The sequence below is a fragment of the Notamacropus eugenii genome, chromosome 3, assembly GCF_028372415.1.
Source record: "Notamacropus eugenii isolate mMacEug1 chromosome 3, mMacEug1.pri_v2, whole genome shotgun sequence".
In the NCBI taxonomy this organism is placed as follows: Eukaryota; Metazoa; Chordata; class Mammalia; order Diprotodontia; family Macropodidae; genus Notamacropus; species Notamacropus eugenii.
In genome coordinates, this window is record NC_092874.1 from 153,293,923 (window position 1) to 153,318,082 (window position 24,160).

The 24,160-nt window shown below is 38.5% G+C and overlaps 1 protein-coding gene across 1 annotated transcript in view; it reads left to right on the forward strand.

Annotated features, from left to right (window-relative positions):
- Positions 1 to 24,160, forward strand: part of CCDC146 (coiled-coil domain containing 146) — a 187,666-nt gene that overhangs the window by 3,986 nt on the left and 159,520 nt on the right. The window contains exon 2 of the mRNA XM_072653160.1: positions 12,042 to 12,256. Coding sequence (XP_072509261.1) covers positions 12,062 to 12,256 — 195 coding nt within the window. The 5' untranslated portion in view covers positions 12,042 to 12,061. The remainder of the gene's footprint in view (positions 1 to 12,041; positions 12,257 to 24,160) is intronic.

A 24,160-nucleotide genomic window follows, 5' to 3' on the forward strand; every position in this document is an offset into this window, starting at 1 on the left:
TGTTTACCATCTATCCTTCAGCTATGTGTATACCTTTTTCACTTGTGCTTCCTACCTTTTGTTCTCAGAACCATAATGAAATCATCATTCCTGTGAGCTTGATTGAGTCACCTTCTCTGTGTCTTTCCTGACACAAATTCCCTTTCCTGGTCACTGTATCCTCATTTATACCACCCTCCTCCCCCATTAGAACATAAACTTGTTGAGAGCAGGTACTTTTGTAGTTATATTTCTAGAGCTTAAACTAGATCATGGTACCTATTAAACTGTTAATAAGTGCTTTTCAAAAGAGTGATAAAGGGAAGTGGGAAGAAAGCCTGCTTCATCCTGATTCTGGAACTGTTCACATAGCTTATCATAGCTACGGCAAAGTGCAAAGTCAGGCTACCTACCTTTCCAACCTTATTATTCATCTTTGTATTGTCCATGATCCAGCCAAATGGTTCTCCTTAACTATAGCCCTCCATCTCTCATCTTCATGCTTTGCACACGCTGACTCCCATTCCTCTGATACATTTTCTTCGTTCCCTCCTTCCCTCTTCCTCTTCAAATCTTGAATGTCCTTCAAAGTTCAGCTCACATGCCACCTGTTCCTCCAGTCCCCACCGTGTTCTTTCCACTTTGTATTTGCTTTTTATCTATTTTATATACACTGTAATATATGCGTGTTGTATTTCCCATTAGAATGCAAGACCTTGGAAAGCAAGAACTGTTTTATTGTTGTTGAATCCTGAGCATTGTGCCTGGCACATAGTAGGTGCTTAATAAATTGCTGATCGGTTGATTAAGTTCTCTGGCTCTGCCATTTACGACCTCTGTAAAGTTGGGCAAGTCATTTCATGTCTCTGAGCTTCCATTTCTTCATCTGTAAACTGAGGGGTCTGGACTAACATACTTATGAGGTCCTTCCAGCTTTAGAGCTGGGATCCTATGGACATTCCCCCATACAGAGAAAAATTTCTCAAAGTTTGTTTATGGCCTAAATTTCTAATTTAACTCTTAATTCTCTTCTGCTCATCTCCAGACTCCAAAATATACTATAGTTTTAGTAGACAGGCTAACATCCACACAGGACTTCTTGTACATTATTTCATATATTGGGATGTTTTTTGTTTGTGAGATAAGCAGTTGCAGTTTAATTTATTGTAGGCCAATAGACACACAATATAAGTAGTTCTAGAGCTCTCACATTTGCTGCTGCATTAGTAGTAAGTTGCCACAAGGTGGCAATTATGTTTTGCTCAGTCATATCGGAATAATGTTTGTTAGAGTCTTTGTGTTTGAAATTTAAATGATATATAATAAATTCGCATAAAGTCATTTCTTTTATGTTTATGCTATAGCTTGAATCACATGTATTGCATAATGGAACAAGTTCTAGGTTGAAAATAAGAGAAACTAGATTCTAGTCTTGGTTCTGCCATTAACTCTTAGCTTGACCTTGAAGAAATTGTGAGATCTTATCATTTTTACCTTCCCAGCATTTCTCCTCTATGTGCCCCTAGCCTACTAGCCTTGAGCCCTGATCACCTCTCAGCTGAACTATTGTAGTAGCCTGCTAGGTTATCTCTGTCTCATGTCTCACCCCACTGCAGTCCATCCTCTACTCATGGTTGCCAGAAGTGGTTTTTCTTAAAGATCAGACCTAACTCTATAGGTCTGAACCCATCACTGCTTCTGCCCCCTCAGTTAACTGCAGTGACTCTGTTACCTCCAGGATCAAAAATATATGATTCTCTGTTTGGCACTTAAAGTCCTTTACAACTAGTTCCTTCTTACCCATCTAGTCTTCTGAATTATAGAGTGCATGAAAAAAGAATAATAACATATAAGAAGTCTAAATGCCATATGTAGGAATTTTATTTGATCCTAGAAGCAATAGTAAGGCATTGGAGCTTCTTGAACAGAGAAATAAGATGGTCAGAACTGTGCTTAAAAAAGTCAGTTTGGGAGATGTGTAGACGATGAATTTCAGAAAATGGTTATCGTTTGTTTTTGATGTTTGTTCTTCATTCTCAAGGAAGACCATGACATCAGGGAGGGGATGCCACGACATGCAAATGAATTGGATTTAAGTGACAGAGGACTGTGAAAAGTCACCAGCCTCATTTTTTCCTCTGGAGCCATCTGGGTCCAGTGACCAGATATAGGTCAGGATGACTGGAGATGACTTGGCCTTTTTAAGCTAAGGTCTTAACAGGTCTCAATTTGACAGAGGCAATGCCCATTCAGTGGTTAAGGCTAGGTAAGAAAGGAGCCAGAGAATGGCCTCCCTACCTGGTCAGAATTTTTTCAAAAAAATCATTCTGGGAAGATAAGACCTTCAGAATTTCTGACCAAAACAGAAACAATTTGTTATTAACATTCACTCTAAGCCAATCAGGGAGGCAGGGATATGAATGAAGAACCTATTGCCTTAGTGCAGGCTAGAGATAAAGAGGGTCTAAACAAAGATGGTGGTTGTGACTGAAAACAAATGGATGAATTTAAGAGATTCTATCAAAGTAGAATCTGCAAAACTTAGCAACTGATTGTAATTGTGGTGTGAGTTAAAGGAAAGAATGGAAATTTCGTACTTGGAAAACTGACAGGATATCATGGTAACAAAGGACAAGCAATGACAACTGAAAACACAGTGGTGCCCTCAAAGGAAAAGAAATGGTTAATTGTTCCAGTGTCTAGGTTATGTTCCAATATTCCAGTCCCACCTTGAATCAGGACAGGGAAAGGTCCTAAGAAGGTGTACTGTTAGGATATGGTAGGCCCAAGTGGAACAGTAGAATAGAGAGAGCTGAAGAAACTGAGAACCCTGGGGAAAGCAGAAAGTAGAGGATAGGTAGAAGTGGGAGGAAAAGGGACTAGCTAGTCCGAAAAGGGGGCTAAAACAAATCTTTGCTTTACAGCTCTGCCCAGGGCTTGCGTGGGTTCTCATCAATAGGTTGGTACCTCATTTCTTGAGCTTTTCCTTTTCTCTTCCCAGTCTTTCCATCTAGAGTTAGAGAGGGCACACATTTTAAACAATATATTTATTATAAACTTAATGTTAAGCACAGACTCAAGAATTTACGCTTCAACAAATGTGCCTCAGTGTATTAGATTTTAACTCTGAAAACTATACTAAGATTTTTGGAATACTCTTCATGTTAAAAAGACTCTACAGTCACTCCCTTTAATCTCTTATCAGGATTTCTTGTTTAATTAATCCTGCTCTGATTTTCCTCCTTCAGGGTACATCTCCCTGATTCTGAGGCTAGCTGTATATCTATTATATCATAGTGTGAAACTCTTTCTTAAAATCAGTTTGAAATATGAAACTTTCCTATAGACATATAGCTAGTAAGTATCATCAAGGACTTGAACCAGTTTTGACAACAGGTCTAATTCCCACTATATCATGCTGCCTTCTGTGGGATAGAGAGTAGTGTATAGGATTTTAAGTAGAAGAAATAGTATGTGAAAAGACACGGAGACAGGAAAGAGTAGGAAATGGGGGGAGCACCATGACCAGAACAATTTAAAGCATAATATGCCCCAAGAGTAAGGTAATATGAGGCTCGAAAGATGAACTGGAGCTGTATTATCGAGGGCCTTGAAGTTTGGGCTTAATTTGGTAGGCAGTGAGGGAGTCATTGAAAATGATTCAGTACTATGTATTAAGAAAAATTAATCTGTCTGTAGTGTCTTGGATGGGTTACAAGTGGGAAAGATTTAAGGAGATGGGTTGCAAGTCAGTTGCAGTAAGCCAAGCTACAGGTAACAAAAGTCTAAACTAGAGGTGTTGCATTGACAATGGAAAAGATGTTAGGTACAAAAGATCTTTTAAAGAAAAATTTGTTAATCTTTGTTTCAGAGGAGGTCTAGTGAGAAGCATAGTTTTACCCTGCTGGAAGGAAGGGGACTGAAGGATGATGGGAGCAGTGAGCTCCCTATGGAAGATGGGAGTGGGGATTTTTAGTCTGGGGATGGAGTAGGGAATGGAAGCCGAATTGAGCCAATGGTGAGCTGATTGCAGTTGAAGGACATTTGTTACCCCAAGCTGGATACCGTTATGAGCAATTGGGAGCTCTCTCTGGCTCACTGATCTGTTTAAAGAATGATCTGCCGGGGCAGTAAATTTACTTTCAATTCCAGCAGATTGCTTGAAAGTGCCGACCTTGTGCTGGGGCAGGGTGAATCTATTCATTTTTTACTTCCTTTCCATTACCAAAGAAGTTAAGCAGCTCAGGGATATCTTCTTTCCACTACCCTTTTCTCCTTCTTCCCTATGTTCAAGCAAAGCTGAAAAATATTTTATTATCTATTCCCCATGACTGACGGTAGTTTGTAAGTGAATGTGTCCCTTCATTTTTTGGCCATGTCATTTGAAATCAGAATGTGCAGAAGGGATAGGAGGCAGCCTTAGGAGTTTGTTGTTTTCTGTTGGTTTTTGTTTTCATCTAACAGATTATATATGCTAAAGCCCTCAGTTGGTGTGCGAGCCTACAAGACCTCCCTAAGGGTTACTGAGCTATAGTTTAGTTTTAGGAATGGCTCTGTAATTCTCCTAAGCAAACCCTAAATCTTGAACTCAGAGCTCACTTCAGTTTTCTCTGGATGACTTAACAGACTGAAGCCATGAAGGTGCTTAGGTCATGAGCCTTAGTCTCTGGGCTTAGTATGAAAAGTTAATTAGCACTAGACTCCTCCCCAAAGCACCCCCTGCTCTCCCCTCCCCCCACTTTGGGCTCCAAAGCCAACACATAATATTAAACTTGGTCACTCATCTTACATGGAGTCAAACGTGAATCGAGCCCAAGTGGCTGGGAAGAAGGTTGTGCTGTAACCAGAAACAGGGAAGTCAGAAAGAGAAGTAGGTTTGGAGAAAAAAGGAGATATGGTCAGTTTTTGACATGTTATGTTTTTAAAATGCTGACAAAACATCCAAGTAGAGACATATAAGACAAACCGCTGAAATACGAGGATGGACCTTCAAGGGTTGGCTGTCATTTTTGGTTGTTTTTCCCTTATGGACACTTGGAGCGTTTGGGTGCTGCCGCTACAATAGCATTAATACAAATGTTCTGAATTGACTATATACTACCAGCCCTCTTGGGAGCAACTGAACCCCAAATCATTGATTTTTCTTTCTTCCTTTCTCTTCTTTCTTCCTTTCTTTCTCTTTCTTCTTTCCTTTCTCTCGTTCTCCCTCTCGCTTTCTTTCTTTCTCTTTTTCTTTTTTTCTTTTTACAAAAGCTGTACCGCAAAGGATTAGGTTCAGTAACTGGTATGACAAAAGGAAAAATAACTTCTTGCTTTATTCTCATTTCCATTGTCCCTAAGATCATGATGCCAATGTATCTTCAAGTGGTTGGCACTGTCTCCACGTAAAAGGAATATTTTAAAATATGACAAAAAAGGTAGCCTCTACAGGGGCTTGTGGGCCTTTGCACCCTGCAGTGGGGTCCCAGTAACCCTTGTCTATGATGGTCTTGGGAAAATAGTTCCAGGACGACATTAGGAGTTCAGAAATAAGAACAGCTTCAAGAGAAGGATCACCTATGTTTACATGAGAAAAGAGGAAGGAAGTGGTGGATGTCTTAGCAAACAGTGCAGTTTTTGACTGCATAATTGCCTAACTGACCACTGAGGCGCTTCCTATTTTTTTCAGTGTGGTGTGTGAATAGATATTGATATAAATATAGCTATCTACGTATACATATATATTTTGCTAGAAAGAGGGTTTTATTAATATTATTTTAACAGACTAAAAACAAATGCAATAATGCAGCAAGCCTCCTTCCAATGCTCTTTAAAGAGAATTAGGGACCACTATGTGATGTCACTTTTAGGTACAATTAGAATCAATTGGCATCCCATCCTGAGTTAAGGCAATACAGAGCACACTGATTTAAACTCTTCCATGATATCAGGCACAAGCACATAGTCACAACTAGTGAATACAATACAAATTAAGAATGAGAAAGTCAGATAAAAAATAATTTTGTGGATGAAAATGATTTGTGGTTTAATTAACAAGATGCATTTGAAATTTGCTGTGGTCATATAGATCACAATTATCAAAATGTGATAATTTGCTCTTTAAGTGAAGAAAAAAGAAACATCTTTATGACACACAAACACAGATCCACAAACACTGTCTCTCTCTATCTCTCTGTTCCTTCCTCTCTGTCTCTGTGTCTCTCTTTCTGGGAAGGTAGGTGTCTTAATGGATAGGGTGCCAGGCCTGGAGTTAGGAAGGCTCGTTTTCCTGAGTTCAACTAGCTGTATGTCCCTGGGAAGTCACTTAACCCTGTTTGCCTCAGTTTCCTCATCTGTAAAATGAGCTAGAGAAGGAAATGCAAACCACTCCAGTATCTTTACCAAGAAAACCCCAATTGGGGTTGTGGGGAGCTGGACACAACTGAAACGAGTGAACAACAACATAACTTATATATACAATAGTGAGGGAAAGGTTGAATATTTAGGGTGTAATGGGGAGGGGTGCTTGCTGAGACATTGTGAAAGAGGGAGAGAGGAGGAGGAAGAGGAGGACGTCAAGGAGTTTGGTGATGAAGAGAAGAAGGGGCCCATTTTTCTCAGTAAATGAGAGGCTCTGCTGAGAAAGAGCATAGGGGAAAGCCTCTCGTACAGAGGCTTGGGAATGTTGTAAGCTCTTCTGTGGGGAGGGAGGGCCAGGAACGAGAGGATGGCCTTGCCAAAGGGAGGGTTTACAACAGGAGTGATGTAAAAAGAAAAGTTCGTGTGTGTCCTGCTAGGACTTGAATCCAGGCCTGCCTCACTCTACCCTCGCTCTCCCCAGGATGCCACATTGCCTCTCCTTTATCTCCTCCTTCATTTCTTTTCATCTAGTCTCTGCATCTTTGTGCCTCACATATTCTCTCTCTTTTTTGGTCTTTCATTTTTAATTATTTCCAAATTTTCTCCTGGAGTTTTATTGTATTAACTCAAAGTATTTCTTAACCATCTCAGGGGCTGCTTTAGGTCTTACTCGTTCATTCAGTCTTTCCACTAGGGAGGACTACCGAAGGTCTGCCCCACTCGTCCCTGTGCTGTCCCTCGTAGATTTCTCTAGCCTCTGGAGTCACTCCCTACCATACAGCTCCCTGAGTGCAGGGTCTGGGGTAGGGATGGAAGGTTGCTAGAAGCCAGGCAGGACTCTCACTCCGGCACCTAGAGCAAGGTGCCTGATATGTCTTTCTATTCGTAGCTTCTGGCCCTGCCCAATTCCTTCTTTGCAGTTCCAGATAGGGTGTGACGCTGGAGCCACTGAAGGGCATAGTTCTGAGTGGGAAGTATGCTTTGTTGGGTTCTGAGGTGGGCCACTAAAGGACACAGTTCCAATGAGACAGTTTCTGTATCAAATGATCATTCCTCCTGTAGTGGGGGGAGGAAATGAGCTGGGGGGGGCGTGGTGGGGTGAGGGTGGTTCTGGTAGAAGCTGCTGCTCAGCCAGAGGACAGGAGCCACTTACCTTTCTTTGGGTACCACATCAGAGTAGGGGCTAATGGTGGTCCAGTTGGCAGAATGGCACTTTGTAGTATTGGGTGGGAGACAGGGCCGGGGAGAGGGAGGAAAGGAGAGAGAGAGAAAGAGAGAGAGAGAAAGATGGATAGAGAGAGAGAGAAAGATAGATAGAGAGAGAGAGAGAGAGAGAGAGAATGTAGAGCTTGTACTGTTTTATATATTGTTTCCCTACTATCTTACACAGTGCCTAACCCATAATTGGTGCTACCACTCTAGTAACTGGAGAAGAAATGAATGTCCCTTCAGAGCCTAGTTGTCTTCAGAGGGTATTAAGGGAGTTAAATTAAAAACAAAAAAAAAACAACCCCATACCACAGAGGACCCGAGGATAGATTGGTAAAAGGAATACACACACTAGTATGAAAAAGAAGAGGCTTATTTATTTCTCAGAACTGGGAGCTGGAAAAGAGGAATATACAAACATTTAGGAAAGGATAGGGGTGTAGGAATATGAACCTTTCTTTTGTCTGAAGCAAGACTAAGGAGACTTCAACACAGATACCACACATATTAACGGTTTAGAGTAGAAATACATCAAATTCAATAAGGTAGGTTTTTTGCGGAAAAGGTAAAGAGGGAAGCTAGCATCAAGGAGGAAATGAAATAAACTTCCTAATCCTAAATGGAGGGTTAAAATTGAAAACAATACAAGTAAAAGAACTGGAAAGAAGGGTGATATCCTTAGGTAAATTGGGAGATGGCTGAACAATTTGTGGTATATGAATATAAAGAAATATTATGACCCAATAAGAAATAATTAAAGCATTCACACATAGAAGTGTGAACTGATACAGAATGAAGTGAGCAAAACCTGAGGAACAATTTATAGAAGAACAACATAATAAAGAAAAACAACTCAGAAAGACTCAAGAACTCTTAAAATAATGACCAGTAAAGTCTGTGGAAGGATACATGATGATGTTAGCTCCTGGCAGACGATGGACCCAAGATGTAGAAAGATCCACACATTTGGGCAAGGCTGCTGCATAGATGTCTTTTGCTTGACTATGTTTATTTGTTACAAAGGTTTCCCTCCACTCATGTCTTTGTTTTTAACTGGGGAGGCAGGGAGGAATGACTTTGGAGGGAGGAAAGGACATTGCACCTCACTGAAACATTTTTTAGAATTCAGAGAACAGAAGGAAGTTCAAAAGGAAGCATGGATATGCCAGACAGTTTTGAAAGGAACTTGTAGAATTTATTATATACTGCTAAAAAGTGGTTTGAAAGGGAACCTCAATGTTTTATATAAATATAACCCGCTTTTTGTGTTCATCTTTACACAGAAATGTTCATCTTATTTTTGCTGTTCCAATTCAGAATTTTTAAAAAGCTATTGAATCATGTAAGTGGATAAGATCACTGAGAATATAAAGAAAAGGTCAGAACTTTGGAGGGTACCTATGTTTTATAGCCCATTTAATCTCTGAAGATTCTTATCCCAGTTCCAACTCTAGCTACAAGTTGAGTTCCCAGAGTTTGGCTGACTATATCTCCTTGTCAGGTTTCTAGGGGTGTCTCTGAGGAATCCGGGTTATTATCTAACCACCTTTATCAGTTCTATCTCTAATTCCATTGTGTTCCCCCATAGTCACACACACACACACACACACACACACACACATGATCTCTTGTCTTTTTTTAGTGCCTTGAGAAATTTTAATAAAATGAAAATAGAAGTATTTTCATTTGCAATATTTTCATTTTTACAGTAGTCTTTAATGTTCTATTTGGCTCAGGTATTTGGTACCTTTAGGGTTGGGCGATTAAAGATCTTTTTTTGTGTCTTCCTGTACTTAACTTTGAAAGACCAGATTTTATATAAATATACTATACATATATGTGTGTCTCTGTGTGTCTGTTTAGTTAGGCGTAGTAGTGCATACCTGTAATCCCAGCTATGGGGAAGTTGAGACAGGTGAATCTCTTGAGCTTGGGAGTAATGAGCTTCAGTGGTGAGTGGCTGTTAGCCACTTCCTTCCTTCCTTCCTTCCTTCCTTCCTTCCTTCCTTCCTTCCTTCCTTCCTTCCTTCCTTCCTTCCTTCCTTCCTTCCTTCCTTCCTTCCTTTCTTTCCCCAAACCTTTAACTCAGTGCACTCTGAAGCCCATACATTGCACAACAATAAGTCCCTGCCTAAACTCCACTTAATGACTTTTTGGGGGACCCTCCTGGCTTCAGAGTGATTATCCATAGTAAACTATGACTCTTTCCCTCCCAGCTTGATTTACCTGTTTTTTTTTCCTTTTGTTCATTAAAGGGACTATTCCCTGATTACTTCTTAAAGAGGCCTATTCACTGAATAGCTGTTACTTTAATGCAAGTGAGTACCTGAATAGGCCAAGGTCTCCCATTGCATCCTGGGCCTTCTCCAGTCATCCTGATGAATATCTGGTCACTGGATCCAGATGGCTCAGGAGGAGAAAGTGAGACATTGGTGACCTTGCACAGCCTTTCCTCACTCACAACAAAATCAAGTGCAAATCATATCATCATTTCTTTGATGTCATGATCTTCTTCAAAACGAAGGATGAACATAGCTTCCAGTGAATACCAATTAACTTTTAAAAGTGGTATTACCAAGACAATAAGGCAAAAGCATAGCTACAAACATTCCTTCCAAAAGTCTGACATATTCTCCATGAACACATACAATGGTCACTGAAAATGCATTCATGCTTACAAAGCACATATCTTATAATAGCCCCTTATAGGGCTAACTCACAGTACTTTGTTACTAGAAGTCCTTTTTTCCTACTTGTGGGATGCTTAAGAAGTTCCCCTTAGGTATAATAACTGTGTCCATATGTCCTCAGCTTATTGGAGGATGTGCCAGGACACTGATGGGAAGATGAAAAATCCAAAATCCTGTAGACTGTTCAGAGTTCCCCAACTTATCCTCTAGCCTCAAGTAGGGGAAAGGAGATCTGGCCAAGTCTGGAGCCAAGGCCTCATCTCAAAAATCCCTCCCCACTGTGGTTTCTCTTCAAGAGTATGCTACAAGACCACACTGGCTCTAATTTCTGGAATTTATCCCTTCTCAACTCAACAGATGATCCTGATGTGCAACCAAATGCCCTGGCCTTTCTGAGCATGATACTTACATGACATCATTTTAGTTATTCTGATTTAAAAGCCCTTTTGTCACCTAGTCCAAGCCTATAATTTCAACCCCATCCTTACATAAAGGATAGGAAGAAGATGAGAAGCCAGAGAAGACAGAAAAAGGATAGCTGGAAACATAGGAGGAAAGCTCTAAGGATGCCTTGTCATCAGAGCCAGCTGAGGTCAGAGCACAGTTGTTCATTATTAGCAAATGGGAGATCAGAGCATGGTTGTTCACTGGCGCCAAATGTGGCTGAGGGGTCAAGGGAAATAAAGATGGGGGTGGAAAGAGCCATTTATTTAGTGATCTTGGTGAAAGGTCACATGTTAGTTGTGTTGGATTATTTTCTTTCCTTGGATATGGCCCTACAACTAGAGGCCCTCATGGTCAAACTTCTATGCCTGAACAGCCATGTTTGTTAATAGTCCCTCCTCAGTGTCACAGTTTATTGTTTATTATCCAAAACACCTTTACATATAAATTAATTCAAAGTAGTATGGAGTGTGATAAAAAAGGGTAGAACTCATATGAACACTCCTTACTCAGGGAGTCAAGAAAATATTTTTCCTTAAATTTCCTTAAATTAAAAATAGTATTACCATAAGGCAGTTTTCTAAAATTATGTTAACTGGCTAAATTTTCCTTCTCTTATTTGGATATTTTTAAAAGGCAGAACTAGTCCCTATTCCAATCCCTGTTTAGAGAGAAATATTCATTCAATCAACAACCATTTTATTAAGTTCCTACTTAGTGCCAGCCACTATGCTAAGCACAAGGGCTCTAGGTAGCCCAGTGGCTAGAGTGTTGGGCCTGAAGTCAGGAAGATTCATCTTCTGTGTAATATGTTACCCTGGGCAAGTCACTTAACCCTGTTTGCCTCAGTTTCCTCATCTGTAAAATAAATTGGAGAAGGAAATGGCAAATCACCCTATGTCTTTGCCAAGAAAACCCCAAATGGAGTCACAAAAAGTCAGACACAACTGAAACAACCAAACAAAAGCATACTGAGCATTAGGGATATAAAAACAACGCCAAAAGTCCCTTCCCTCAAGGAGCAGGGACTAAGTTTTTTTTCCTCTTTTTAAACAGTTTTTTCTCATCAATTTCATTTATAAATGAAAGGAGTTGGGGGGAGGCTGTGATTTCATTGACATAGGGAACTCCTAGTAAGGAAACTACTAATGTAGGTTGACTACTAGTTCTGCAACATGTAGATTGGCAAGACAATGAAAGGGTAAGTGATCTGTCTAGGGTCACATAGCCAGTTTGTATCAGATGTAGGCCTTGAACTCAGGTCTTCCTGACCCAGAGACCTGATCTCTGTCCTCTACAATACATCTGCCTCTATTACAGATGAGAAAGTTCTTAAATAATGAGTATAGGAAAATATATTCTTTTTCTTTTATTTTTTAGAGCTGTGAAAATTGTCAAATATGGATAAGGATAGTTCCAGTTCCAGTGATTCTGAAGAAGAATCTAAAAAAAAGAAGTCAAAGCTTCCTAAGCCATCTGTCTCTTTTTTACAAGAGCAAACAAAGTTTATAGCTGCCATGGCGCCTACAACTAATATTCAGGATGAACGCTTCATTGACTTAACTACATCTCCTGCATTTAAGTGTCTAGATGAGGTATGATTATCTTTTTTACTTTATTGTAGCATGTTTAGTGTTATTATTGACTTTTAAAGGTTTTTGTTTGTTTTTTAAATCCAGGGATAGGGGATAAGGGGTGGGAAATGATACCTCCAAATCTCTAATGGATCTCTTTTGTGTGGAATATTCCTTTCAGTACTGTAGATCACAATCCATTCATTCCTGCCCAACCTGAGGGACTCTTCTTTATGTCCTAATGTCAGTTTGCTACCAAGGATCCATCTAATATACTATTGGCTTCCCCTGAGACCTTTTGGCAACGCGTGAATACCACTGGAGCCTATTGCCTTAGCCCTCACTTTCTCCATGTGACTAGCCCATCTTCTTTTTTGATCATGCATTTATTTGAAGACATACTTTGGACCACTTGTGTGTAGTTCCTTGTCTGTAATGTGTTGTAACTTGCATCTCCATTGCTTTTTGGGTTATCTGCAACTTCCATTTTTAGGAGATTGTGTTTCATATGTTCCATGACACAGCCACTAAAAATCATCAGAAAAAAAGAACATTGATATTTAAAGGGGAAAAAAGATGGCCCTTTGTTTTAAGAAGAAGCTTAGGGTCATTAAAGTAATTTTTCAGTTTTCTGGAAGCAATCCTGCCTGTTCTTCTGCTGTTAATTCTAGATTCAATTCAATACATACACATGCACATGTACATGTACACATATATACAAACATATAGACATTTACATGCATACGTACACAATAAATGTACACGTATATATAAATATGTATGTATGCATGTATATGCACATTCCAATGGATCAGCTCTATAGGTTGCCCAGTCATTTGCATATAATAGTCTGAAAAATAGGTATTTTTCATCCACCTAGTTTTTCCTATGTGGAAAGTGTAGCCAAACTCTTTTGAGAAATTTTAAATCCCTTGTGGCAGGATCTGCAGTATTCCAGAACTCTTATCTAGTCAATACAGTGTCATCCAAAACAGAAGCATCCATAGGATTTCACCATCTGTATCCCTCTTCAGCCCAGATTTCACACTCAATTTCCTTCATGACATTGGTGACTTTTTTTTGCAAGAATACCATCCATCTCCCTGTCTTATGTTTTGTTTAATGTTGATAATCAAGGAATTTTCAAAGTTATCTCTATTGTCATATTTTTTCAAAGACATAATCTTGACATGAATTGAAGATACCTTACTGCGGTAGAAACTTTAAGGCACTGTTTTACTCTACTGAACCCAATGTTTGTTTTCCTCGGTAGTCAACAAACAGATTTCATATTTCTGGAATTTTTGGACTACTTGTGTGATGGTACTAATGTGCTCCACTGAAGAATGTTGCTTGTTTAAGCTTTGTCTTTCCCCTTCAGATAACCCTTATCAAGGATTCCTTGATGTGTTGTATATTTAGGTTTCATAAAAATGCATGTATCTGGGAAGATGGGTTGATATTTTAGAAGTCTATTTAAAACTTCCTGTTTACTTCAATTGAAGATATTAATAATGTTTCTCTGATTTAAAAACCCTTTCTAGACATGTTCTCAGCTCTTCTTAGAAAGCTTGGTCGAGAACAAGAAGCTTTTCTTAAGGAAATGGATTAAGAGTACAAACTAAATTTTGAACAAAGACTGTCTCTAATTTTATTAAGATCCTTGCCTAACTCTGCTACCTGAAGTGATTAGTTAGGACTCATACTTCATTTAGAAAGGATTGAGATATTAATCTCTGGGAAGAGACCCTTGTAATTGTTGAGAGTAGTGATCAAAAAAAGGAGCCTAGTAGTGGTTATTTTTCTGAAATATTAACCCCAAATTGTATTTTAACACATGACATTTTCATTTTTCAAGATTCCTTTAGATGTTACCTCAAATCACCCTGGGACAGAAGGACATGTCTGAAGACATGGGGTGGGGGAAGGAGGGAACTCTGCTAATTTGGACATCACTCTAAGCTAGCAGTACTTGGATATCAGCATATAATATTAATTTTTAAAACTTTCTAGCAAACTTATGCCTAAAATGAAGAGTGATTTAATATTTTTTCTTTTATGGGGGAGTGGGGTAATAATAATATATGGATCTTTCCCCAAAACCTTTGTTATCATACTCCACCTTCAAATACCTTGAGAATCAATTTTTTAGTAACCTCAAAATTACCTTACCTCCAGCTCAGCATTCTCTGTGTATTTTGTTTGGTCTGGCTGCCTTTCCCATCTTTTTCTTTTCATTGACCTTTCTGTCTTGTCACAAAGTACATATAGTCCTATGATTTTACAATCCAAATGTAGACTCTCCATTATAGACAATGATGAAAAAAGGTTAGTTTAAATGATTTAGAGTTTAGTATGAAGAATTTTATAGTTCTTTTCCATTTTTTTCTGTAATCCTCCCAGTTTCATCCTTAAATGCTTTCAAGATGGCTTTGCTTAGATAGTTCTTTTCCAAGTTTTCTTTTAACTTGATCTTCTTTCCAGTGTTTCTCACTTTTTTTTATGAAGCAGTACTGCTAATAATCTTTTACTATTTTTTTGTATGGTTTTATCAATGAGTTTATATGCTAAATCAGTGTTATCCTTGGCTGTCATATCTTTCCATTTGATATATAAACCAAGGTCTTGACTGAGGCAGGTTTTTAACTCGTTTGATGTCCTGATTATGGCAATTTGCCCTGGTTAACCTCTGTATGAAATTATTATAATTGATATTGATATCTTTTACTCTAACTTATTCCCTCTTTGGGGGCTTCAGTCTACTCTACATATTAGTTAATTAAGTTACATACTATATCTTTTTCATTTTTTCTAATCCCATATTAAATTTTCCTTGTTGTAATAAGTTGATGGTCAAACTTTAAGACAGCTTATTCAGGAATGATCCCCACATCAAGTAATGAATAGTTTCCTTATCTGTTAAAGTATAGTTAATTTCATTTTTTGTCATGTTGTTTGATGTTCACCATGTCCAGTGTTTCCCACTTCTTTCTTTAAAAAAACGTGTCTGTTAGATTAGGCATGAAAATTCTGTATAATAATAATAACTAATATTCTTATATCACTTTAATCACTTAATCACTGTGAAGTCATGTTTTTCTTGTCCTTATCTATGAGTGAATCCTTCACTTGGATGTCACCAAGTATCAAAATATGTGTTGATTTAATTTGAAAGGTCTTATCAAGTTTTTCATAGAAGTTTGTTCTCTCTTCATCCTTGGCAACAAATTTTATAGGACATGTAAGTTGCAGTTTTTCCCCCATGCTGGTATTTTTGCAAATACATGAATACTGCAATATGAGGTGACAAAAAAATCATATCTGCTCATTTCTTTACTTGCCTTTCCAAAGAGAACCTGTGATCTGTCCTTGTTTTAGCTGAAATTTCCCTTTTTGTTCTGGTTTTGCTGATGATGAGAATGTCATACATTTTAGTTCCTTTGCAGTATGTCTATTCATTGGTAAGTGGACAAGAATCTCACATTAAGAGTACCAACAAGTAAGTTATCTATGATAGATGATCTAAAATGTGCGTAGTTAACACCTTTTGTCCCCTTGTACTCCATTCTGCTGCTGTCATCACAAAAGGAGAAGGTGTTAGCACAGGTCTGAGGGCAATTTTGTCATTTCCCTTGTTTCGAGGGTTGCAAAAGTCAAAAAAATGCTCACCAAGAGGCCAGTCCACAGGTGATGACCTTCTCTGTATTGAATTCATCTGTTCCTTGGAAAACTTTCACTTTTCACCTTCAATGTGTTTCCCACATGCCAGGACCTGCCCGAGCTTACATTTTGCAGTCATAGTCTCTGAGAACCCAGGATCCCTTCTGCACCACGGTCAGGCACTGAAATAGTTTTGTGGAAGTGGCTAGAGCATTATCAAAAAATAATATTAGGTATATGGGTCCTATGCTATATTCTAGTAAGTTAAACCAACCCGGTATTCTTCCTGCTCTTGGTAAGTTTACAGGAGACAACAGTAATACAGTCAGAAATACTAAAATTGTAGGGATGAATGAATAAACTTAAAAAAAAAAAGTTTCTCTTTGGTGAAATGAGACCATTCTTTGTATTTGTATCCCTTAGCACAGTGTATGGCATATGGTAGATGCTTTTAAAATGTTTGTTATACATTGTGTACATATTTTCTACAGCATAATTTGAAATATATTATACTTTGTTACAATATTAATAATTAGTATTTATATGCCACTTTACAGTTTTCAAAGACGTTTACAAATATTACCTCATTTTACAATACACGTTTAATGAATATTTATTTTTTGTCCTCCTGGACTTGAAATTTTTTTGAGGTGGGAAATTCTGGTATAGAAACTTCCTCTAGTGATGTGGAAGACAATTTATCTGTCACTGTATGAAATATTGTGTTTGTTTTCTGGAGCACAAAGAAGTTAAGTGACTTGTGATAATAAGCACACAGTCATTATATGGCAGCAGCATGATGATGTAAACCTAGATTGGTGAGTTCCAGTTAAGCATCACAGCTTCCTCCCTCCCCTCCCCTTCCCTCCCCTCCCCTTCCCTCCCCTCCCCTCCCCCTCCCCTCCCCTCCCCCTCCCCTTCCTTTCCCCTCCCCTTCCCTCCCCTTCCCTTCCCCTCCCCTTCCCTCCCCTTCCCTTCCCCTCCCCTTCCCTCCCCTCCCCTTCCCTCCCCTTCCCTCCCCTCCCCTTCCTCCCCTCCCTCCCCTCCCCTCCCCTCCCCTTCCCTTCCCTTCCCTTCCCTTCCCTTCCCTTCCCTTCCCTTCCCTTCCCTCCCCTCCCCTCCCCTTTCCTTCTTCCTTCTCTCTTTCCATTTTTACCACCTTCCCTGCCTCCCTCCCTCCTTCTCTCATTCATTCCTCTCCTACTGTCCACAAAGGGAATCGTGCCCTTACCCGTGGATATTCTGCCTGAAAGAATATAAATTTTGATCGCTCACAACTTCACAAGATATCTTGGGGTTTATGGCTTAGATTTCTTTTTTAAGGACCATGCCTTAAATATAAATCACTCAGACTCTCATTGATTGGCCAACATCAGGTCCCAGCCCAAGCCTCATTTGGCCATCATTTGGGCTCTGTTTGGCTCAGAGTGAGTGCAAATAGCAGTTGTTTCTGTTTTGGCCAGAAACCCTGAGGGTCTTTCCCTCTCAGATTACCTCTTTTTTTTTTTTTTTAACTAGGTAAAAGAGTTTATTCTTTGCCTCATTTCTTCTTACCTATCCTTAATCACTGATTGGGCATTGCCTCAGACAAGCTGAGACTTAAGAAAGACCTTAGCTTAAAAAGGCCAAAGTCTTCCACTGCATTTGGGACCATCTCCAATTATCCTGATCTGTATCTTGCCACTGGACCCACATGGCTCCAAAGGAGAAAATGAGGCTGGTGACTTTGCACAGCCCTCCCTCCTTAAATACAATTCACTTATAAGTCATGACATCACCTTCCCAATGTCACAGTCTTCTTCAAGAACAATGGACAAACAACATAGTTCTAGGGGCAAAATCTAAATTCGAGTCAATTTAAATGCACATCAAGAAATTAAAAGAGTTCATGCCTAATGGGCTATAAAACTGTGCATACTCTTTGATTCATCACTGCCACTACTAGATCTGTATCCCAAAGAAATCATAATAAAGAGAAAAGACCACATGTACAAAAATATTTATAGCAGCTCTTTTTGTAGTGACAAAAAACTTGGAAATTGAGGGGATGCCCATCAATTAGGAAATGGCTGAACAAGTTGTGGTATGGGAATGTAATGTAATACTGTTGTTCTATAAGAAAGGATGAGCAGGCAGATTTCAGAAAAACCTGGAAAAACTTATATGAATTATGCTGAGTGAAGTGAGCTGAACCAGGAGAACATCATACACAGTGACAGCAACATGGTGTGATGACCAGTTTTGATAGACTTAACTCTGCTCAGCAGTACAAAGATCTGAGACAATTCCAAAAGACTCATGATGAAAAATGCTATCCACATTCAGAGAAAGAACTAGGGAGTCTGAATGCAGATCGAAGCATACTGTTTTCTCTTTGCTGTTTTTTCTTTCTTGTAGTTTTTCCCTTTTGTTCTGATTCTTCTTTCACAACGTGACTAACGTGGAAATATATTTAATATGATTGTACATGTATAGCCTATATCAAATTATTTGCCATCTTGGGGAGGAGAGAAAGAGGGAGGGAGGGAAAAAAATTTGGAACTCAAAATCATATAAAAGTGAATGTTGAAAACTATCTTTACATGTAATTGGAAAAAATAAAATATTAAGTGGAAAAAATAAAAATAAATTTTAAAAAGATCCTACAAAAAAAAGAAATCAAAAGAGTTCTAAGAAAAGGAGGTAGTCAATTACAGTAAATTTTACTGCTGTCCACACTGTTAATTGTTCCCCTTGGTTTTATGTTTTCTGCAAATTTGATAAACACATTCTGTATGCCTTTATTCAAGTCTGTGATAAAAATGTTAAACACAGCAGGGCCAAGGTATTCCTCCAGAACAGGAGTTGTCCAACTTTCATCACCAGGACCCCTTTACACTCTTAAAAATTAAGGACTCTATAGAAAGCTTTGTTTTATGTGGGTTATATTTGTTGAATTTACTGAATTAGAAATTAAAACATATTAGTATTATTATAAAATATTTTTTATCTCAGACATTCCATGATATTCTTTTTTGGAACTCCCAGGGATCCCCAGAGGACACTTTGAGAATCACTGTTCTTGAGAAATCCTCCCAAGATGTCAGAAGAGTTTTGATGACTACTCTTTCCAACTGGCTATCCAGCTAGTTCCAAATGTACCCATCTGTATTTTTATCTAACACTGTTTTACTAGGCTTGTGCCCCTGTCAAAAGGGAAACAAGGTTAGTCTGACATGATTTGTTCTTAATGAAGTGATCTTGGGTCTTTTGATCATCTTTTCCTTTTCTAAATTCTCGTTTGTCATTGCTTTAATGAAATAATTTTAGATTTTTCCAGGAATTCAGTGTAAGCTCTTCTACCATGGCTCAGTTATCACATGCATCATTTCTTTCAGTGCCCTGGCTTGTAGATCGCCTGAGTCTACTGAGTCGAACTTGCCAAGGGCAGCTAGCTGTTCTCTTACTATCTCCCTAATTATCTTTAGTTGCAACTCCCTGCTTGTCATTTTTGTGCTATCCTTTCCAAACCAAGGATTGTTCTTGGCAGAATAAACAGAAGCAAAATAAAAATTGAGGATTTTTGCCTTTTTTCCATCAACAATTACCATTATCCAATATTCCTAAAACTGTATTCTTGTCTCTTCTTTAATCTTTTTTCCCCAGCCAAGGAGAACCCTCCCAAATACTCCCCTTCTAATCTTCCTTAGTATTCCTTGCTTGTCTCAACTTACTCTTTGAATAAGTCATGTCATATGTCTCATGTTTGGGTTTTCATGTTCATCATTCATAGTTTGCTCTTGTTTACCACCTTCTGAAGGTGTCTTTTTAAAAATCTAAGTTGATAAGTTAATCCCATGTACATTCATATTGGTCTTTTTTAGACAAGTCTTACTCCTCAGAATTATTCCCTTTTTATGTCTTCAGAGTTTAATTTTTGAAAACTTCCTATACTTCTTGGGTGATTTCTCCCACAGAATTTTATTCACAGTAACATGCTTATCCTTTCTTTGAACCATTTGAAATCTGTTCTCCAAAAATGCTCAGCTTTCCTGCCTCCACTTCTCTCTACAATATATTCTAAAACAGAACGGTAATTTGCCCATAAGTTCCTATCATTTTTACTTCAATAATCACATCTTTCTTGTTAGTAAGAATTAAGTCTTATTCTGGACCTCATCAATTCTTTCTTTGAAGGAAAAAATCATTATTATCATTAAAGAAAACAAATACTTAGGCTTTTTGATTTTGGCATAGAGAACTTGAACAAATATCCCCCTACTGCTGCTGTCATGTCTCCATTTGTGATGTATTTACCAAACTCTTCTTTGATTTCCTTTTTATGTCCAAGTTTAAGAAGTAGCCAGGGGATGGCCCCTTTAATGAGGCAAAGAAAAAGAAAGATATCAGGTGAGTGATAATCACTCTTAAGCCAGGAGGGTCCAGAAGAGAGAGAAAAAGGAAAAGAAAGGGAAGGGAAGGGAAAAGGAAAACAATCTAGCCAGTAAAACCCAAGTTAACTGGGCATTTTCTGGTCATCCAAATTTACCTTCCTTTGGAGAGGAGAAGGAAAGGGAGAGGGAGACAGACAGGAGAGGAGGACCTGAGTTACTTGTTCAAGGCCTATTCAATGAATAGGTGTTACCTCACCCTAAGTGTGTACCTGAATAGACCCTGACCTAAAAGGGCCAAGGTCTCCCAGTGCATCCTGGGCCATCTCTAGTCATTCTGATGAATATTTGGTCACAGGATTCAGATGGCTCTGGAGGAGAAGTGAGGCGGGTGAACTGCACAGCCCTCCCTCACTCAAAACAAAGTCAAGTGCAAGTCATGTCATCATGCCTCTGATCGCATGGTCTTCTTTGGCAATGAAGGACAAACACAGCAACAAACAAGAATGTCCAGGTGGACCATAGCATTGCTCAATGTCACTGCTGCTTCTGTTTCTGTATCTCGCATGCTTTCTGTTTTCTGGTTCCTGAATTTCCTCACATCATACATTATTTAGTTAATATATAATACTATGCTACTCATTGTTTTAACTCTCCAGTTTATAAAATACAACTTTTCAGAGCTATATTTCACTCATGAATCACATCCTACCAGGTCCCAGGGATGAGATCTACAATGTTCAACTTTCCTCCAAGCATTAGAATCTCTAGTTTACCTCGCCTGTTACCTATGCACAGTGTATTTGTATATAGATATATATCTAGATAAATATCTATATCTATCTATATAATTATCTGTATGACCATACAGATAAATATACAGACATATTTATCTAGATAAATATAAAGATATATAGATATATTTATAGATAGATACCTGAGGCCATTAATTTTATTGTTTGCTCTTGTCTTGGATTTTTTCCTGAATGTCTGATCATTTTTGTAGTTATCACTGCTCTTACATCATAGTCACTCCATCTGGCCTTTAACTTGGTAGAAATGCATAGGTAATTTTCTTCCTTCCCTTTATTTTTCAGGTCCAATTCAATTTAAAACCTTTTTTTACTAAATTTGTAGGACCTGAGGTAAATTATTTCTTACTACCTTTTGTTAGACACTCCTCATGGTGAAAAGGCTATCATCCTATATGTTAAGCCATAGTTGAAAAATTCATATCTCATTGTCAGGTACCATCCTCTTAACCAGCTTTCTTCCTCCTCAGGTATGCACTGCCTCCTAAAGCCATTTTCCTTAATTGCCAGGAGTGATAATAAGCACTCTTAGTCCCCTCAAATGTTCAGTTTCTTATCCAGGATTTCATAATCCTTAACAAAACTTTATTTCCTTTTGTATTTGTCCCTACATGATCATTCACCAGTAGTAGGAGATAATCAACAATCTTGGGATGTTCTTTATCCAGGTCCTGGATTCATACCTAGGAAAGATATCACCTATTTAAATGAGAAATCCTATACTTTGTTTCTAGGTACACAAGTTCATAGGTGTAGAATTTGGAGGTATGGCTACACAGCAGTGCACATGAGAAAGATTTATAGGATCTGTTGTATTGCAACAGCTCAAAATGCGTCAATATTGTAACATCAACTAGGACAAACAAAACCTAAACCCAATGTATTATTAGGCTAAATTAGAAGAAGAATGATTTTCAGAAGGGAGAGTCTAATCTGGATCATTGCGTTCAGTTTGGAGCTGCATATTTTAGGGAGGACAAAGAATACTATGACTATAGGATAGAATCAGGATAGCAACCAGTCAGAAGATAATGCCCTACAAGGGTTAACTGAAGCAACTAGCAGGCATGATTGGTTTCTTCATTTCAGATTTGTTATGTGGATGACTAGACTCATTCTGTTTTGACCCAGAAGGCTGAACCATAGTTCAATGATAGGTGGAATTGCTGAGAAGTAGATTTAAATCTAATATAAGGATTATTTAATGAAGTCTTATTGGTGAATTTTATGGCATAATAGTACCAAAATGTTATACTTGATTGCCATCTACTGTAATGGATTCCTAAATATTCTAGATTACCATCATATTCCTTGATACTGAACCTGATTCTTTGAAATTTTCTTCCCATAATATATTTAAAGTAGACTCCTTAATTTGAAATAATGACTGTCAGCATGATAAAGTTATAAAGTTATAGCAGCAAAACTCTCGAGTGGGGCCAGGAATCAGATTAAAATGTTATTGGGAAGTGTTTTGCAAAGCAAATGAAAGTACAAAAATTCAGCATTGATAATGTTAAATTTTGGCTAACTTTGGTGTGAGGGGAGGGACAGTGTTCCAGCCTTTCATTAACACATATACAATTGCTTAATAAAATGCTTGTTGACTTAATTAAATGAGTGGCTGCTCTGGCTAACTGTTCTGCTGCTCCTGAGTATACTTGTGAGTTCCTATCTCTGTGCCTTTGGTCATGGAAAAGCAATGTCTTCCAGCATCCTTTCTTCCCGTCCAGTCCCTGCATATTCTTCAGGTCCGGCTGAAGCCTGGGAAGCCTTCTGATCTTCCTAAACCACAGCCTTCTCTGAATTCTCTGAACTACAGCATTTATTTCCATGACTCATTTGACTCTTCCACTTCATATTGTGGTCTTTTAACATCTATATGCTTTGTCTCTTTAAGAACAGAATGCAGGGATTCTGTACTGTCATTGTCCTTGTCAGTCAGTCAATGTAAGCCAATCACTGTGTTAGGTGCTGGATGTGCAAAGACAACGAATTAGGCCCTGCTTTCAGGGAGCTTACTTTCTGTTGGGGAGGGAGGTAGGAAGAGAACAATGTGTACACATATTGGGGGGGGGGGGCAGTTGTAGCTGAAGGGATCAATGAAGGTCTTCGGATGGGAGGAAGTGGTACTTGAGCTGAGCTTTGAAGGAAGATAGGGATCCTGAGAATCAGGTCAGGAGAGAGAGTGCAGTGCAGGCGAGGGGGAACAGCCTGTCAAAGGCAAGGAGAGTGGAACTGAAATGACATTTATGAGGAGCATCAAGTAAGTCCATTTAGCTGAACTGTGAAATGGAGGAAGGGAAGTAACAAATGATAAGCCTGGAAAGGTAATTTGGAGCCAGATCATGAAAGTCTTTAAATGACAAAGAGGAGAGTTTGTTTTGAGGTCATAGGAAGCCACTGGATGCTTGAGTGGGGGAATGGCAGGGTCAGATCTGTGCTTTAGGAATATCATGGCACAGTTATATGATGAATGGTTTAGAGAGGTGAGAAACTTGAGGCAGGGTATCTCCTACAGTGCTTTCAGCTTATTAGTTACTTTATACATATGTTATCTCTAATATTTGTTATTCCCTTGAGGTTAGATCAATGCTCAAAATAAATATATAAATATTTTTGGTCTTGATTTTCAAAAGTTTGGCTTGGTTACTAATATGTAGTTTAATGCTTCTCTTATTCCAATTTAGGTTTACTCTTGGTCCCAAGGATTTTTCTGCTGCACCCTTCAGAGCGAATTTTAGTTGATAACATATAATTAAATTTTTGTACAATTGTTCAAACATTAAAATAAGCATTCTTTTGTTCTGTACCTCAAAACACTTTCATATGTCATCTTACTTTTTTCAATAATCTTTTGAGGTAGAATAGGATAGGATAAATATAATTATACCTATTTTACAGATATGGAACCTGAAGTGGAGAAATATTGAGCGGGTGGCTTAAGATCACAGAGCCAGGCCAGGATTTTCTCTCAGCTTGCTTCCCAGCCCAGTGTACTGAGGTCTTCTTCAAACCTGACCTCATAAACTTTCATTCTCAGGATTTAAAAAAAGTAACATTTTATAGTATACTTCAGATTT